The 17,747-nt window shown below is 33.9% G+C and overlaps 1 protein-coding gene across 4 annotated transcripts in view; it reads left to right on the top strand.

Annotated features, from left to right (window-relative positions):
• Nucleotides 1-1,282: 1,282 nt before the first annotated feature.
• The window catches only part of LOC107288186 (diacylglycerol kinase beta), a 285,137-nt gene continuing 268,672 nt past the window's right edge, over nucleotides 1,283-17,747 (top strand). For 2 of the 4 annotated variants that reach the window (XM_029284289.1, XM_015816772.1), the window contains exons 1-7: nucleotides 1,283-1,352; nucleotides 3,256-3,332; nucleotides 4,665-4,685; nucleotides 7,989-8,142; nucleotides 10,281-10,418; nucleotides 13,329-13,378; nucleotides 17,586-17,660. In XM_029284289.1, the coding sequence (XP_029140122.1) occupies nucleotides 1,283-1,352; nucleotides 3,256-3,332; nucleotides 4,665-4,685; nucleotides 7,989-8,142; nucleotides 10,281-10,418; nucleotides 13,329-13,378; nucleotides 17,586-17,660 (585 nt within the window). The remainder of the gene's footprint in view (nucleotides 1,353-3,255; nucleotides 3,333-4,664; nucleotides 4,686-7,988; nucleotides 8,143-10,280; nucleotides 10,419-13,328; nucleotides 13,379-17,585; nucleotides 17,661-17,747) is intronic. The other 2 variants (XM_029284290.1, XM_029284288.1) reach the window with 1 other exon arrangement.

The following is a 17,747-nucleotide window of genomic DNA, read 5'->3' as shown; positions in this document are numbered from 1 at the left end:
GGAGGGAGATTTCTGACATTTCCTGCCGGCTTCCCAAAAAAGAAACTCCATGGAGAAGCTGGCAAGATTAGAAGTTGCTCCTGCTCCTACTGTTTTTTGTCTATCTGTGATCATTCAGTTTCTCTGTTTAGGCAAGGAAATATCTCTGAAACTATGACCCAATGGGTCATGGATTTTCTAGTAATATCTAATATTGACATACTATATTAGTAAACACAAATAAACATAATAAAGCCTACACTTATTTCATACTGAAATCTGGAACATAGCAGAAGTATTGTGGAAAATAAACAATAGGAATTTATGGGGCTGACTAAAGAAAAAGCTTTTTGCCCTTTATTTCAAATTCTTTAAATTCTTAGACTTAACAAATACTTTTTCATTTATTTAAGAATGAAGGTAAACTAATTAGGTGGGTTTTCAAATGTGTCATTCCAAAGGTCTCCAATAGCAGTATGTTAGTTAAATAGGCAATTTCCAAAATTGATTAGAAATTGAGGTTAGCAAAGCCTCTTTTAAAAGGCTCCATCAGGATGCATCGATCCATTCATCTTCCAATACTCACACCTGTGGGAGTCCACTGTCCTATGGTCTCCTCACGAGAAGCAGCCATATAGAGCATATGTCAGTAAGTTCCCATCCTCTCCTTGTCCAGAGAGGATCCTAAGAACCAGTCCACTTCAGTCTTTGCCAAGGTTTTTGTCTCAGCTCTGTTGGAGATGTGCTTAGTTCACCATGCCTCTCCTGGAAGTCCTGTTATATTTAGAAGAACATTGAGTGTTGGCATTTTCTCCTTGGATAGGTATTTATAATAGTTCTAATTTTATTATTGCTACATGTTGTTACATTTATTGAGTTATTGTAATGTGTTCTGATTTTGATACTGTACTATTCAGTATCAATGGACCCTATGAAACCTAGCAATATGAAAATATAGTAAATAAAAATAAGATCTCTTTATAAAAGTATAGATACATATTAATGATATATTTATACATACAACGGTGAGTATGCATGAATTAAGTTTCACATACTGTAGTTCAGAAAATCCAACCTGATAGATGAATATTAATATAATTAATATATTGACATACTGATATTATTGACTTGTTCATATTACTTTTTTAATACCAGTTCAATAGTTCTAAAAACTTATAATATTTTTCTTCTTGACTACCTGATTTGTATAGAAACTAGATTGAAAAGTTGGGGTATCTTCATAGCCACCAATTAAAATTGCAACACCACAACTGTTTGGAATATAAAACTGCATTTTAATGTCATGATGAACCAGGAGGAGTGGGCTAACCTGAGTCCCTCGGAGTTTTCTCAGCTTCAAAAATATGCAGAATGTAAGTACATTTATATTTCTACAATTTCATAATGAATTATCAAACTTATAATTATAAACTTACAAAAAGTAATAGAAAAGAAGTCTAAAAGCTACATTTAATTTAAAATCTACATGCTATATTCTCTTTTCAAAACAGAAAAATCAAGGCATTTAAAATAATGAAGTAATTATGAATAATACACAATAAAATTGGTAAATAATTAAGAAACATTGAATTGAATATGTGATTAGACCAGGGATGTCAAACTCGCAACATCACGTGACGTGTCATGATGTATCACAACTTTTTTTCCATTGCCAACAATGGGGTGTGCGTGGTTTTGCTATGATGCATCTGGCCCATGGGCCGGCAGTTGGACACCCCTCGATTAGACACACAAGGGATTTGTCTCTGGTGCAGAACCTCTCAGTGTACATGCAAAGTAACAGAATAATGATAATTATCGTCTTCATCATCATTATCATTATCACTATCATCATCATCATCATCATCATCATCATCATCCCAATAAAAGGGGGGAATAAAGAAGATAATAAGAAGGCTAAATAATACTAAGCCATAAAAAAAATTCAATGAATGATACATAAATTTGTTTTTTTCTCTAATTTAATAATTCTTTTGCAGCTTCTCAAACCTTACAGTATATATATCTTCACCTATTTGTATAAAAATTACAATATACAAATATGAACAATTGAAAGTTATAACAATTGTTATAAAATGTATATTTCTCTGCTAGGTATTATTTTCTTGCCAGTATGATGTTTTGTAGACAAATACAATATTTTTGTTGTTGGGGTAATAATCTATGACTGATGCACACAATTGCTTCCTCATACTGCTGTTATATTGCAGGGGTTCCCAACCCCTGATCCACAACCCTTGGACTGGGTACTGGTCTGTATCCTGTTACAAACTGGGCCATGTAAGTGGTGGTTGAGTGAGTGAAGCTTCATCTGCACATGTGCAGGATCTAGGTTGTATTGGAAACCATTCCTCCCCTCTGGACCATGTAAAAATTGTTTTCCACGGTGCCAGAAATGCAATAACATGTATTGCATGGTAGAAAATCTTGGGAACATTAATCTGAATAGATTTTCCATGAGAGTTTAGATGTGCTTTCATATACTCCATTTTACTTAGATACAATAATTGGCAGATTTGTGTCAGGGATAATGGGCAAAATTTTGAAGAATTGGTCATAGGGTTTTGTAATATCTACTAAGCATTTTGCAGAGCTGCTCCAAATTCATTCTAATGAAATAAAAACAACTCATTACTCAAAAATCATGTTTTATATTTGTGAATGTTTCCCTGATAAAAGAAATATGAATTTCTTCACCCTTACTTCTACTTTAATTAAAATAACAATCTTTGAATTGGCATATATGATTATTATAGGAAGGATTTGTTAGAAAAGGTGATGAAAGCCAACTGTGTGTTTTTAAAAAGTGCTTTCCCAACTTAAAACAGGGTTGAGTAATCTGGGTGGATCAGAATGCTTTTGCATAGATTTTGAATTAATTGCATATGTAGAATTCAACATCTTAATATTAAAAACATTCTCAGATTTAACTTCATGCCCTTTCAAAATCCAACTAGTTGAGAAAGAAGAGAGTTTTAATAGGGTAATTTTGGAACAGAGTGTCTTACATTTTGTTAGTATTTATTTATTAAGTAAATTGCAATTACAAATTAAAAATTGCTATATTCCAATAGCCTAGTTAATATAATTAATGAGATTTCTGACAGGCTTTATTGCAATTGGGATGAAGTAGACAATGTTCTGGTGAAAACAGTATATTGAATTATTTGTCATGGAGCCAAAACATAAATGCTATTTGTTTAGGAAAGTACTTTACTTTCAAAAAGTAAAAGACTTCCAACACTATTTTTACAGATTCAACAAAGAAAATTAAAGATGTTTTAGAAGAATTCCATGGCAATGGTGTGCTAGCAAAATATAATCCTGAAGGGGTAATTTTTCTTTCTTATCTAATTTCTTACATTATACTTGTTGCTAGAAATTCACTCCATTATTTCTGTGCCCTTTAAATCATTATATACATAACTAGAACATATTAATACTTCCCTGCAGATGGTTTTAACTCTGATCTATTTCAATCAAACACCTGCACAGTGCTCCAGAAGTACTGAGTGTTCATTTTTATTCAAGTGATTTCCCTTTAAGCAAATAGAAATTATCAGTAGGACATTTTATTTCAGCTGACTGCTCATGCTGCCTTAATACCCCAATGCAGTAATGTGTAAGCAGCAATCTGTAGATAATGTGTAAATGGCAATCTGTAAATAAAATGCCCCATTGATAAGCTTATTAATTCTTGGTCCAATTAAATATTATTGTTAAAATGTTAAGAATATTATTGACATATCTGAGAGATGCCTTTCGCTAAGGACATTTACCCATCCTACCAGGGTGAGCAATGAGCATGTTCCTTGTTCCTTTTCCTAAATATTATCATCTAATACAGGGGTGTCAAACTCCCAGCCTGTGGGCCAGATGCGTCATGCTGAAACTGCATCCACCCCATTGCTGGCAATGAAAAAAAATCACAATATATCGTGACACGTCATGTGACGTTGCGAGTTTGACACCCCTGATCTAATAGAAACTAGGAGGTGTACCTTTTACTTTAATTAAAATAAAATTTCCTGCCCTATGAAACAGTTTTTCCCTAAAGTTTAGCAGGCTTCTATGCTCTCAGCCTTCCATTAAGCTTAGAAGACCTGGCTCCCCAGTGCTGGAATAAGATTGGATAATTGTGTGTTAGAAGATTGACTTGGTACCAGAATTTTGTTGTTTTTAATTCTTCAATCTGTTTAGTTTTGTAATGTTAATATAATTTTATATGTTGTTGTAACTTTTGATTGGAAGCCACCCAGAGTTAGTTGGAAGATGATGGGTGGCTACATAAATGTTTAAAATAAAATAAAAATAATAAACAAAATTAAATATCTTTGGTTCACGGCCATTCTATGGAAGAACTGCCTAATAGAACTTTATCCAAGACTGATCAAATTAGAATCAAATAAAGATGTGAAATTATATGGTATCTAAATAGAGCGTCTAAACTGATATTTTTTGTTGCTACGGTTATTTGCTAAAACCAATTCTTTGCAATTTCAGTAATATTGGAAACTTTTTGATTGCAAGATTTCTTTCTAATCTGCTTAGTAATGAAATCAAAATTTCAGCAAAAAAGGCTGGTTGTAAGAATGAGTCTGAGAAAATTTTCCAACTGAAGAAATTTATACAAAAAATATTTCCTTTCTTTTCCTGCACTCCAGAAGCAAGATATTCTTAAACAAGTAAGCATATCTGGTATATATGTTAGCTGATATACTTGATTAATGCTATTAATTTCTGTAGATTTATTTTATATGTTCTTTTTCATACTTAGATATTGATGACCAATAACCCTTATACAATATAATGTCACCTCTTTTTGTTGTTGTTGCATGACATCTGAGGGTATAATGAAAGTTAACAGTAAAGAAAGATAGTGAAGATAAAGAAAAAATAAAGTAGATTTGATACTTACTGCAGGTTTTTTTTAAAAAAAATATATCATATGAAGGAAGCATATGATTAATATTCAAAGATGTACATTCTTTATACTGTGTTTTGGTTGTGCCTGTGGGATTGACAAATATTCTCTGTACCTCTGTGTGTTGATAAATTGAGCAATCCCTGCCATATTCAGGGATATGGCTGAAAAGAACGCTGAAAAATGAAGGAGAAGCAATCTTGTGTGCAGGAGACATTAATAATTGGAGTGGCATAAAAAGTATTAAGTAAAGAGCAAAAGAAAACAAACAGTTTTGTAGTGGAGATGATCAGCAGTCTAAAGAAGCAATAATAACATGGAATGTAGAAATGACAAATGCTGAAACTATATATGTGGAAGAAAGTGGAGCCAATTCAGTCTGAGAGAAACATATACAAACCAGTTAAAAAACAACAACAAACAAACCAGAAGGGGAGGGGGATTTGAAACTGAGAGAAATATATCTTATTTGGGTAATCACAGTTTATTTAATTTATAGCCCAACCTTTATTATTTATATAAATATTTATATAAACAACTCAAGGCATGAACATACCTGTACTTTTTTCTCCTATTTTCCCCACAAGAATAACCTTGTCAGGTAAGTTGAAATGAGAGAGGGTGACTGTCCAAAGTCACTCAGCTGGTTTTTAATGGCTAACGGACGACTAGAGCTCACATCTTCCAGTGTCTTGCCTGGTGCCCTAACCACTAGAGAAACTGGTTCTATATCACATCCTTGTTACAATGAGTTAAGCCTAGATTACAGAATGAAAAGTAAACTGCTTTTCCAAGGAGCTTGCTTTTTTACTTAGCTTTAGTTAAGAATGAAGAGGATTAATTCCTCTTGTCTTTCATGAGTTCATGAGAGTTCCTTGGGCTAAACTAAGCTATAGATTAATAAAAATAAAGTTGTAATTTTAATGTATAAATTATGCATGGATCTCCAATGACTTAAGAATCCTTTGTCTACAAGAAATAGAGGTAAATATGAAAACCTTACATATATCTTAGAGAGGGAGATTTATTTATCTATATCAGGGCTTTTCAACCTTTTCACCCATGGTACCACTATTAGGATATGGCAATATCCGAGTACCACCAGTTGCCTAGCAAGGTGTCAAAAACTTGATGACCAAAAAAAAAAAAAAAAGGAAAAAAGTGATAAAGTACAGGTAGTCCTCGACTTATAACAGTTTGCTTAGTGACTGTTCGAAGTTACAATGGTACTGAAAAAAGTGCCCCCCAAGGCAGAGTCGAGCAAGACATCTGCCTGCCCGCTCGGCAGTGCTCTCATTCCCCTCCCCCGCTACCACTTTTCTAGCGGTGCCAGGTGCCAATATACTACAGGTGGTACCAGTACCACTGGTTGAAAAGCCCTGATCTATATCCTGCCTTTATTATTTTTACAAATAACTGACTGGCCCAAAATCACCCAATTGGCCTTCACGGCTAAGGCAGAATTTGAATTCATAGTCTCCTGCTGACTAGCCTGGTGCTTTAACCACTAGATCAAATTGGCTCTCAAAGATATTTAGGAGAGTACAAAGATAAAAGACTAGTTATCACAAACCACATATTATATATTTTAATCCTATTCTAATAAATTCTCTTTATAGTCCTTCTGTTTACTTTAATCATGGCAAATAACATCCCACACGGTGATATCTTATCATTTTTCTTTGTCTCATTTCAGAAAATTTCTGTAATTTAACCCATCCTTTTTTATCCAAAATAAGAAAGCTTTCTAAACCATTATTCTAATTATTATTTGGATGTTGCTTTTAACGATTAAGTTATCAGCTGGTTTTATTTGTAAAATCATTGTGTCATCATTTTCCCTGCATTTCAAAATCTATTTTTGTATTCACCGTATCATTTTTCATGTCATTTTTATAATCTGGCATTTTTTAAAAGTCCAAATTCACATTCAGATCTCAGGCTCAGGCTGTTTTATCCAGTAAAATGTTGTGCTCTTCTATATCCTCTGTTATAGTAGCAGATAATCTTGTGAGTAATTTCTGAGTAGTTTATTCCCAGATAATGAATTAATTTCTTCCATGGTGAAATATTATTGCTCCATTTTATTAATGAGTCCCTTCTCCTTAATTATACTCATTTTTCTCTGGTTCCCTCCAGTCAAGGTTCAAAGTGTTTTCATGTCATACTTTTTCAGGCATCGAAACTCCCATGGGAAGATTTCATATAGTTAATTCAAAAGTTTTCATATATTCTTTTATGAAATTTTAAACACTTACAGTAATATTCATTGAAGTTTTTTCCAAAATCTGCATTCTAGTCCCCCTTTTTCTGTTTTTCCAAAATTAAAGCTTTTCTTTTTAATCCTTAGACTTACATGGAGCTTCTTTTATACAGGGTAGCAGTTTCTCCAGCATAATAAAAAATATTTTGGAAGGTTTTTAATTTCTAGTAAATCAATAATGAGCAACTTATTAATTAGTAAGAGAAGAAGTGGGTGAATCCAATGTCTCTTTGAAGGTGTTGAATTGTGGCTGATGTTTTCCCCTGGTTCTCAGAACTAACTATGGCATAAAAATATTACATATATTGGAGGGGAGATAATTTGAAATCCTTAATTATCTCAAATATGCTGTCAAGATTGAATTGCTAAGATGCTTGCTAACTTCTGTCACTACTTAATTTGCCATAGAAACAGGGGGGAGGGGAAGCTCGGGAGAAACAGGATTTTAACAAGACATCTATGGACCATGAGAATCAAGGTCCAAAAGCAGGTGTCTGATAGAGAAGTGGACTGTTCTCATAACAAAGCAAAGAAACATGACTGGGTAACATGAACACTTGATGGGTGGGGGTTATGGAGAGCTATTGTTAACTAACCAGATTTTCGTATAGGAAACTTAGAGTTGATTTTGCTTCTTCAGTACCGAGATGTGTGTTCAATAAAGATTATCTTTTATGGCATCTCAAAGGCATAGAGTTTCCTAAATGTTGAATTCTCTAGTCAAACAGTTGACATATGCGTTGGGAATTTCTGTTTCCAATAGGTAAATTTTTAATCTGAATCTACAATCTTTATTTGCAGACAATTGATTTAGAAGGTTTCAAGTTATTTATGAAGATCTTTCTTGAGGCTGATTTACCACATGAATTTTGTGAACATCTCTTTATATCTTTTGGAAACAAAGTTCCTTACAGCAGTCCGTTGGAAAAGAATAAATCACCATTCCTTTCAGGAGGTAAGTTTGATTGCCCTGAATGGACCTACCACTTGTTCTGGGATGTAATAAAAAGCCTTTAATGATCCTTAAATTCTTTCCATTCTTTTTTAATGATTTAAAATTTTTGTAGTGGGAATAGCACTTTTAGGAAAGGGAAGGAAATTGGGTATAAATTATAAATCTGATATGGATATCTGAATAGAGAAAAGGTTGGCAAACAGAAAAATTAAAAGGCTCAACTCTATTAATTATTCCAGATCTCTCCTTTCAAAGTAATTTTTCAAATGAGAATAGACCCATTACATTTGCATGTGTAAGATTTAAGTTGATCTTAGATGCTTACTGAACACCCGTTAATAAACTGTGGTTGTTATTCCCCATACATTTATCAACTGTTTTGATATTCATAGAATACCACAGTTTCAAGGATATTTTTCATGAAAATAAGAATTGATTGTATTTAAATATATTGCTACGTTATTATTTAGGCATTTTTCTTCAACCATCATCTGGCTTCTTACTTATTATTCAAAGCCCATTAAAACAACTGGAATCAAATTGCATTTAGTTTAGTGCTTTAGGTTTTTTTACAAATATAATTATGACATTAAGCTTGGATCATATTCAGTTGAAGAGATTACCACATTTCGATTGCTTCCTCAGAATACAGCAAGAAGCTGTGCTTAAACAATTGCAGAAGAAGAATAAATGAAATGAGAATGAAAGCATCTTATAAAAATAACTGAAAAAATTCAGATGAATTATTACTAATGATATAGTGCTACTATTTCTTATCTAGAAGTTCACAACAAAGTTATCAAACCTTTGTGCTTGGCAAAAATTATTGTGGATGTTAAAGTAGCATCCAAATGTAAGCAGAAAATGTTGCTGTACAGTATATGATGAAAATATTCTATGCTGCTTTTTTATATTGGTTCTGAAATGAGTTAATTTAAATTTCTGTTATAAATATCCCTAGAACTATAGATAATTTAATACAGTGGTACTTGCAACCCTAGTAATGAAATATGTATAGAATTGGAATAAGAGAGTGGCTGAGGCCTTGGACTCAATTGTTCCAGTAAAATCTCTTTCCTTTCAGCAATTTACAGAGGAGCTGAGGTAGATGACATGGAAGAAAATACTGTATATCTAGAGTATCATTGGCACTCAATAAAGGAATAAACTCAACCAAATATGGATTAGAGCTGCTAGTTGTGTGTGTTCCTGGATCAACAGGCTCTACTTACAATCACTTATGTCCTAGTCACTTTCAGACTGGACTATGCCATGTATTGCAATGGGGCTGCCCTTGAAGAATATTCAGAAGATTCAGCTGGTGTGGACTATAATGGCACAAGTAGTTATGTGCACTGCTAGAACTGTGTATGTTAAACCTCTGCTCTGTGAATTGCAATTGCTTCCTAGTCCTGATTTTAACTCTTTATGCTCTTTATGGCATGAGATCAGGCTATCTGAGGGATCACATCTCCCTGATTATATCTGCCCCACCCCATTAAATCTGGCAGAGAAGGCATGTAGGTACCATCTGCAAAGGACCTACAATTGGTGGATCCCAGGAGATGTGTTTTCTCTGCCATGATGCCCATCTTATGGAACATCCTTCCCCCTATAATAATTTATTTATTTAAGAAAATTTATATGTCTGCTCAACTCACTCTTGGTGACTCTGGGCAGCTTACAAATTAGATTAGCTTTATCCATTTCAAAAGGCTCACAAGATCTTTTATTTTATCAGAACTGGGACTCCCAGAGATACAGAAACTTGCTTAATGGCTGCCTTGTTATTCTTATTTCCTTTTTTTCTATGGTTTGTATCTTTGTTTTTTTATGATATTTATTAATTTGAACTTTTATATGATATATTTGTTTTGTTTACAATTATTGTTTATCTGAATGTTGTGCACTGCCCCAAATCACTTTTGGTAAAATGGGTCACTATATAAATTTGATTTAAAAATAAATAGCCTAATTTATCACCTTGAATTATCCTTTGTGCAAAATGATGTCCATTTTCTCAATTGCTACTGAGACAAAGAAGTGATCTATATAAGGTATCAGAAATATAGGCAGGTGAGATGTTTCAAATATTTTGTTTCTTGTTATACAAGTAAACAGTATGAATATTATTTCAGGTTTGAGAATTGCTAAAAGCATAACTACACGTCCTCAACATCTTTCCACAATGCACACACCAGAAATAATCCAGTTGAAAGATATTGTTTGTTATCTTTCCCTTCTTGAAAGAGGGAGACCTGAAGACAAACTAGAATGTATGTATTTCACGTAAAACAAGGCCTTGTTGTTTGTTTCCAATCGCCTTCAGTTCATTTATATATGTATTTAATTATCATAACTTTGACAAATACAATATGTTTAGACATTTGAGAGAATATAATTTTAGAATTGTAAGCCAGGTATTTCACTGGTTTAGTTGCAGGACTGTAGAAGTTAATTAATCTATATGTTCAGAAGTCAATTCCACTGAGTTCATAGGATCTGTCTTCTAGATTATTATGTTGTATCCTTAAGGCATTACATTTTTTCAAGGAATAAATTTATTGTACTCAATTTCTATGCAGCTTTGGCTGTCAAATAACTTGCATCCCTCTATTGGTTGTCAAGAATGTTTGATAGTACAAAACGTTTTTGTGAGATTTGTCAGTGACTAATGTGAACTAGCAGAGTTTTCCCCAGTATTCTGAAATGGCCTTGATTTAGTAGACATAGGAAAAATGGCCATTGTAATTAATATTTGTTATTATTTTAGAGTGTAGAAATATTCTGAAACATATCTTTTCATTATTTTACCCAAAAAGTTAAATTTGAAATATTAACTTGTTTCAGTTGTTTTTGAAATGTACCTGTGCAGGTACATCAATGTCTGATCATGCACAGGTACAATTATGACATCTGGGTTATTGATTATATAACACTGTGTTGGAAGAAGGAGTGGCAGAACATGGGCATTCCTCCAGGTTCTACCACTCCTTTTCCTGCATGCTGATGCAGCTTCATTTCCACACAGTAAAATGGAAACAGTCCAAATAAAATCCCTAAGAAAACTTATAAAAATATTATGTTACTGGTATTGCAGAATTTCATATACTGTTTAAAAGAGAAAAAGTGAATTATAGAGACCAGCATTTTTTATTATGGCAGAGCAAACATAAATCCATGAATGTGTTTAATATTTGAACTTAATCAACTATTGTTGATTTATTTATTATTAAATGTTTTATATGGCTTCCCATCTTGTTAAACACTAACCTGGCTAGCCCACAACCATAATAAAATCACAAACAAGAAAACCAGGTCTTTAATCCATCATCTTTATCCATGAAATACTAAGTAGCATGGTGGTCCCATTTATAATATGACTGTCTACATCTCTTTCCCATTAAATCCATTAAATGTTTAAATGTATAACGCTACAAAAAATTATCCATTCATTATATTCTGAAGGTACAATGCATAATACTACTAGTTTTGTCTAAATTCCATATTGAAGTGTAGATAAATTACATCACTAAAAAAGCTAGATCTTGTCAAGGGCATAGTACCCCAGTCATAATATATGGTTGTGAGTATTGGCTTATTTGAAAGGCTGCATAAAGAAAGATTGATGTCTTTGAACTCTGATGCTGGAGAAAATTGTTGTTCTTGCCTTCAACCTCAAGAACAAATTATTCAATACTTGAAATATATCCATACAGCTTCCTGAAAGTATTAATAATGAAGTTAATACTTAAATATTTTGGACACCTAAGATAGAAACAAGAATCTTTGGTGAAGACTCTGAAATTTAGAAAAATCCAAAGCAATAAAAAAGAGGTCTACAGAAGATGTCATGATACATTGTTGAGTTATTGACAGACCATCATGACAAATGTAGTTCATTGGCTCACAAAAATCAGAACAACTGAGCAACAGTAACAAGATATGTCCCATAAACTAAGTTCAGAAATGCATACTTTTCTAAGACATCATTGTACATTAAAGCAGCAACATACAATATTTACAGTTATGTATGCTAAAATATAGACAGTAGGCTCTATCTGCTGGATATTCAGTTCCATTGCAAGTTTAGAGATAAGATCTCAAACAGTATATTTTCTGAGCAGAATAATAATCCAGTATCTTTAATACAAATATGTAACATATAAATTTTAAGATTAATTTCAAAGGAAAATATTTTCCTATTTTTATATTAAGATTGGTTTATGCAAACCAGATTTTTTTCATCTATATATGAAGGAATAAATTATATGAGTTGGAGAATATTAGGTGCAGCTAATATGTCAGCAAAATAATACAGATGTTATTTCTTTTCATGATCATCCTGTTTAGATATTATATAGATATATGTACACTTTTATGATAAAGTGGTGTATTCTATGAGAAACAATTTGTTAGCTGGTTGCAATAACCCATTCTCCTCCTTTAAAACACAATTTTACTAACTTGGAATTTGCTATTTAATTAATAATGAAATAATTTTAATATATTCCTGAAAACTAAAAAGAAATTTTATGTACATGTATTTTTCCAATCCTGTCTCAATTAAAATCAAAGACTAGATCAGTGATGGTGAACCTTTTAGAGACCGAGTGCCCAAAAACTGGCCCCACCCCCACTCCACCCCCTGCCCTGCCCCCGCTCTGCCCCCCCATCCCCTGCCCCGCCTGCCCACAGGACCACTCACCGCCTCCAGGGCCCGTCACATATTGCCCAGGCAGCCCAGCAGTGCTATGGCGGTCACACCCTCTGCCCACGCCCTGAAGCATCAACTGCATGATGGGGTGTGAGGGCAGAGTCTTGTCTATGCTGCCTGGCTGCCATGTCCTTGGCTGTGCTGCTCCGTGTTCGGGGGCGACTCTCCTCCAGGGGGCTGCTGGAGAGGAGGGGGTCACGGGGGAGGCGAGGCTGGGGCAACAGCATGTGTGCCCACAGAGAGGGCTCCGAGTGCCGCCTCTGGCACCCGTGCCATAGGTTTGCCACCACTGGACTAGATCTTCAAGGCTGAATCTCCACATTACTACAAAGTGGTGATGAATGAAAAAATAATATGTGTTTATTTCTCAGATTTTATTTCTAATGTAGTAGTTTCTATATTACTTATGTTAGAAATATAGTTTTAATTCTTTACCACAAAATTATTTTAATATATTATTTCTCTTTAGTTATGTTTCGCTTGTATGACACAGATGGAAACGGCTACCTGGACAGTTCGGTAATTTTATTAATTAAAACATTCTTTAATATTTATTTATTATCTTACTTTGATTATTTTTATAAATAATTCAAGGTGGCAAACATAACTAATACTCCTTCTTCTTCCTATTTTTCCCACAACAACAACCCTGTGAAATGAGTTGGGCTAAGATAATGTCTGACCCAAAGGTACCCAGCCAGTTAGTCATGCCTAAAGGAGGACTAGAACTCACAATCTCCCAGTTTCTAGCCTAATGTCTTAACCACAAGACCAGACAATCAATACTGAAATAATGAGTTAGGAAGTATACCCTGGAAATACAATAAATAGTTTAATAATATGTAGTTTTGAGTTGCACTGGGGGAATAGTTATACTGTTTGCGTGTTTTGTTTAATATTGTCAGAATAATTATCCACCTTTTCCAAAGAACAGGAACAATTCTGTATTCTTCCCACTTTTAGCTAAATGTTACCAGTGTTTTCCAGCTGGATTAAAAATAATAATGTTTGTCTGCCGTTTTAAGCTCCTCAATGTGAACAATTTCAAGTTTTCCATTCTAATTTACTGAAGACGCAGCTGCAGTTATGACTTCCTACACTCCTTTCCCTTTGGATGATCATTGCCCTGAGCTGCTGGGTAGCTTGTATCTCTGAACTTTTTTTTTATCATTTTTTTTTAGTTTACAGTTTCAAAACAATTTCAATGTCTGATCTAAAATCATCTTTAACAAAAGCCGGGAGCAGCCTGGGATATAAGTAGCTTAGGCTGCTGCACAGAAATGCCTTTAGTTCTAACTTAATTTAACAGCACTGTTGATACATAATCATTTATTTTTAAGTTTATAGCCCATATTGCCATCTACAACAAAAAGATGAGTTAAAATTCAAAACTCATTAAAAGCAAAACAAAACATCAGATAAAAGCAGCAATCAAAACAGTCAGACTAAAGCAAACATCACAGAATTATTACAGAAATAAACCAGATGAAAGCATATACAAAGAGGATTTTAAAAATCTGAATATTAAATTACCTTTGATTAACACCTAAAAATTAAGTGTGTAAGTGTTAGGGGATCTCTGTGGATAATTTTATAATTTTATAATTAGAAACTTCTATTAATTGGTTCCATTAAGTTCAGCAAGATGAAAGAGCAAATTAGTCTGGAACCATGATGCGATGATTAAAAAAAGATAGGGTCCTAATATTAATTACTTTCTGAAGTACTTAACAGTTTTATTTTTTCTTTTTATACTGATTAGTATAACATCAGTATAGATGTTTCATTTAAATAGGCTTCCAAGAATAAATTTATGTTCTATTGCCTATTCCCAGCTGGTGTTCCAAAAAATCTATTTCGCAAGAGAACAATATTATGTATTTTATTATATTTTTCTATTGCCTTATTTATTGTATTTTTCTATTGCCTTAAACTGCAATTCCAGAGACTATACATCATATTTTGTATAAAACAGGAAGTTATACATGCAGTTTCTGTTTTTACAACTTTGATTTAATTCATTGTAAAAAAAATCTTCTGAATGAGGAAATAAAAAGAACAAGCATGGAAAAAAAAATTCAAAAATTTTTTTTTTTACTTTTAAAATGACATGTGTAAATGAGATCGAGAGACTAGGTGAAAAGATGCTGCCTATGGTCAGATAACAGAGAGTGTCCTATCCTGCTCACACATGCTCACATCACAAGTCTTTATTGAGGCTTCAATAGCCCAAATGGTATTCCCCAGGATTCCCCATACAAGAACCAGAGCAAGACCCAATGAGTCCAATTTTCCAAGTCAGGAAAAACACAGAGGAAACTGAGCAAAATACATGGTCCAAAATACAAATCCCACAAGCCAAAATACAATTCCAAGACTCACAAGGCAAAGTACAAAGTCCAGAAAAAGAGTCAAGGGCGATGCTCCAAGGCAAGATACATGGTGGCTAAACAAATGCATGATCCGAAAGAGAAGAGGTGTTCTCAGTGTCTCTCTGCTCCACATGCAGAAATAAATAGCAACACATGCAACACATTAGGAGGTGTGAGGCTACCTCCTTGTGAGTAGTCTTGCTTACCTCCATTGCACCTCTCTGCTCTTGCCTCTGCATGCCCTAAGATCCATGGAGGAGGTAGTTCTTCCTCATCCCTGCTTATTGGTTGCAGTGCCTCTTCTCTGGCCTTGGCTACAGCTGTGTTCTTCCTTCCATTGTCAGCCAGCCACTCATCTGATTGCTCCTCCTACCCTTCTGAAGTTCCTGGTCTCTCCTCCTCTTCTTGCCCATTCTCCTGGTTAAGAATCTGCTACATATTCTGGACATGCCTCTCCTCTGCTGCCGCTCCCAAGTTCCTGAAACAGGCTTTTCCTTATTATGTGGGCACCCATGACAGAAACAGAGCACACAGCTGCATAATGTTTGGATATTATATTATGATTCTATTAATATAGTTTTACAATAAAGTAGAATTAGCTTATCTGGCTGTATTTCCTGTCTGGTCTCCCTGATAATCCTGACATTTCTCATAATTTTGATAAATCTTCATTATTATTATTTTAATAAATTACATGTTGATTAACTTGTCTTAGGTACTGTTTCTATTCAGTTTGGCACTCAAATTGCTCTTGGATGCCATGGCCTTCTGAATCTTTACGAATCATAGAATTGTAAGGTTGAAAGCAATATTATATTTATTTTAGTCTAATCTCTATTCAGACAAACTTCCCAGACGAATGATTGTGTACCCTTTATTTGGAGAATTGGACTTTAGTTTCCACTCATTCTAAGCATTGGTCGTTCTGACTAGATATGATGGGAATCTTAGAACATGATAATATTTGGAGTTTGCTATATTCTTAAAGAAACATCATCATTTTAGTCATTGTTTAGGCCTCTTCCATAAGTTTCCAACCAATACGGTCCTGAGCTTTGTTTTGCCAATTAGGCCCACAGAATTTGCTGATGTCGTCAATCCATCTTGCTTTTGGTCTCTTTCTTGGATGCTTTTTATTAAGCGGAATCCATTCTTTGACTGCCTTGATCCACCTGCCATCAGTTCTTCTTGCTATGTGACCAGCCCATTTTCCTTTCAATTCTTTTATTCTCTTGATGACATTGTATAATTTCATTCGTTCTCTAATCCATGTGCAGATCTTTCTATCTTGTCTTGTAATGCCAAGTGTGTATCTTTCCATGGCTCTTTGCACCACTCATAGTTTTGTATCAATTAGTGTCCATGTTTCACCGACAGAACAACACACTGATTGAAAACTTTTCTCTTCAGGCATAATGGGAGGTTGTTCTTGAAAATTACTCTTTGCTTGACTACCAACCACATTTAATACACCATTCAATTTTCTTTATAATATCACCTTATATTGAGATACATTGGCCAAGGTATATATATTCAGTGCTTTTTTTGTAAGAAAAAAGGTGCAGGAACTCACATCTTGTTAATCTTTTATTTACCTTTTGCATGTAGTCAATCACTGTACACACATCAGTTGTGTAACGAAACATAATGGTCGTCGCCCACAGTAAGCACTCAGTGTGTGACCACACGACCACAACCGAACAGCCAGACGAAGTATGCATGCATTGGACTCAACACACAAGCAGCCCGCATGCACCATTTTAATGATTTTGCTGCCAACCTGCTATGCTTGACAGGGCAATTCAAGTCCAGGTGGACCAAACATCAAATTTTCAAAAGTTACTTTTCAAACTTGGAAAATCTGTCAAAAGAAGGTGCCGGAACTCCATTTCGGTGAATTCTATGACAAAAAAAGCACTGTATATATTAGTAGTATTCTTAAAGTACTCTTTAGTAGTCGTACTCTGAAACAACTCTTAAAGAATGGTTAGTATGATTCGTAGATTAAGTTTTTTTGAAAAGGCACAATTACCAGTTTTCAAAGACAACTTACTCAGATGGTACAAACTGTTGGGAAATGTGAATTAAAGCCAAACTTCTTTAGCTTATCTTGGATTTTTAAAGATTTTTTAAAATTTTACATTATAAAATTATAGCTTAATTTTAGTCTGTTCTAAAGACTAACATTAGAATTTGACAATGCTATGTCTAAATTTAGTTATTTCTAAATATTCCTAACCCAAAACATTAGTTAAAGTATTAATTCATATTTTATATTATCATTTGGTTGAATTCTAGGATAAGAAAATGACTTTTAATTAACAAGATGCTTTGTGTTTTGCTTTTATGTCCAGGAACTTGAAAACATCATTACTCAAATGATGCATGTGGCAGAATATCTTGAATGGGATGTCACTGAACTCAGTCCAGTAAGCATCAAGACAGGTCAATTGTTTAGTTAGCAGTGGAAATATCTAAGAACAGTTCTATATAATTTTGATTAAATTACTATTATG

The sequence above is a fragment of the Protobothrops mucrosquamatus genome, unplaced genomic scaffold, assembly GCF_001527695.2.
Source record: "Protobothrops mucrosquamatus isolate PMUCROS unplaced genomic scaffold, P.Mucros_1.0 scaffold494, whole genome shotgun sequence".
Lineage (NCBI taxonomy): Eukaryota > Metazoa > Chordata > Lepidosauria > Squamata > Viperidae > Protobothrops > Protobothrops mucrosquamatus.
This window is presented reverse-complemented; position numbering and strand designations above follow the sequence as displayed.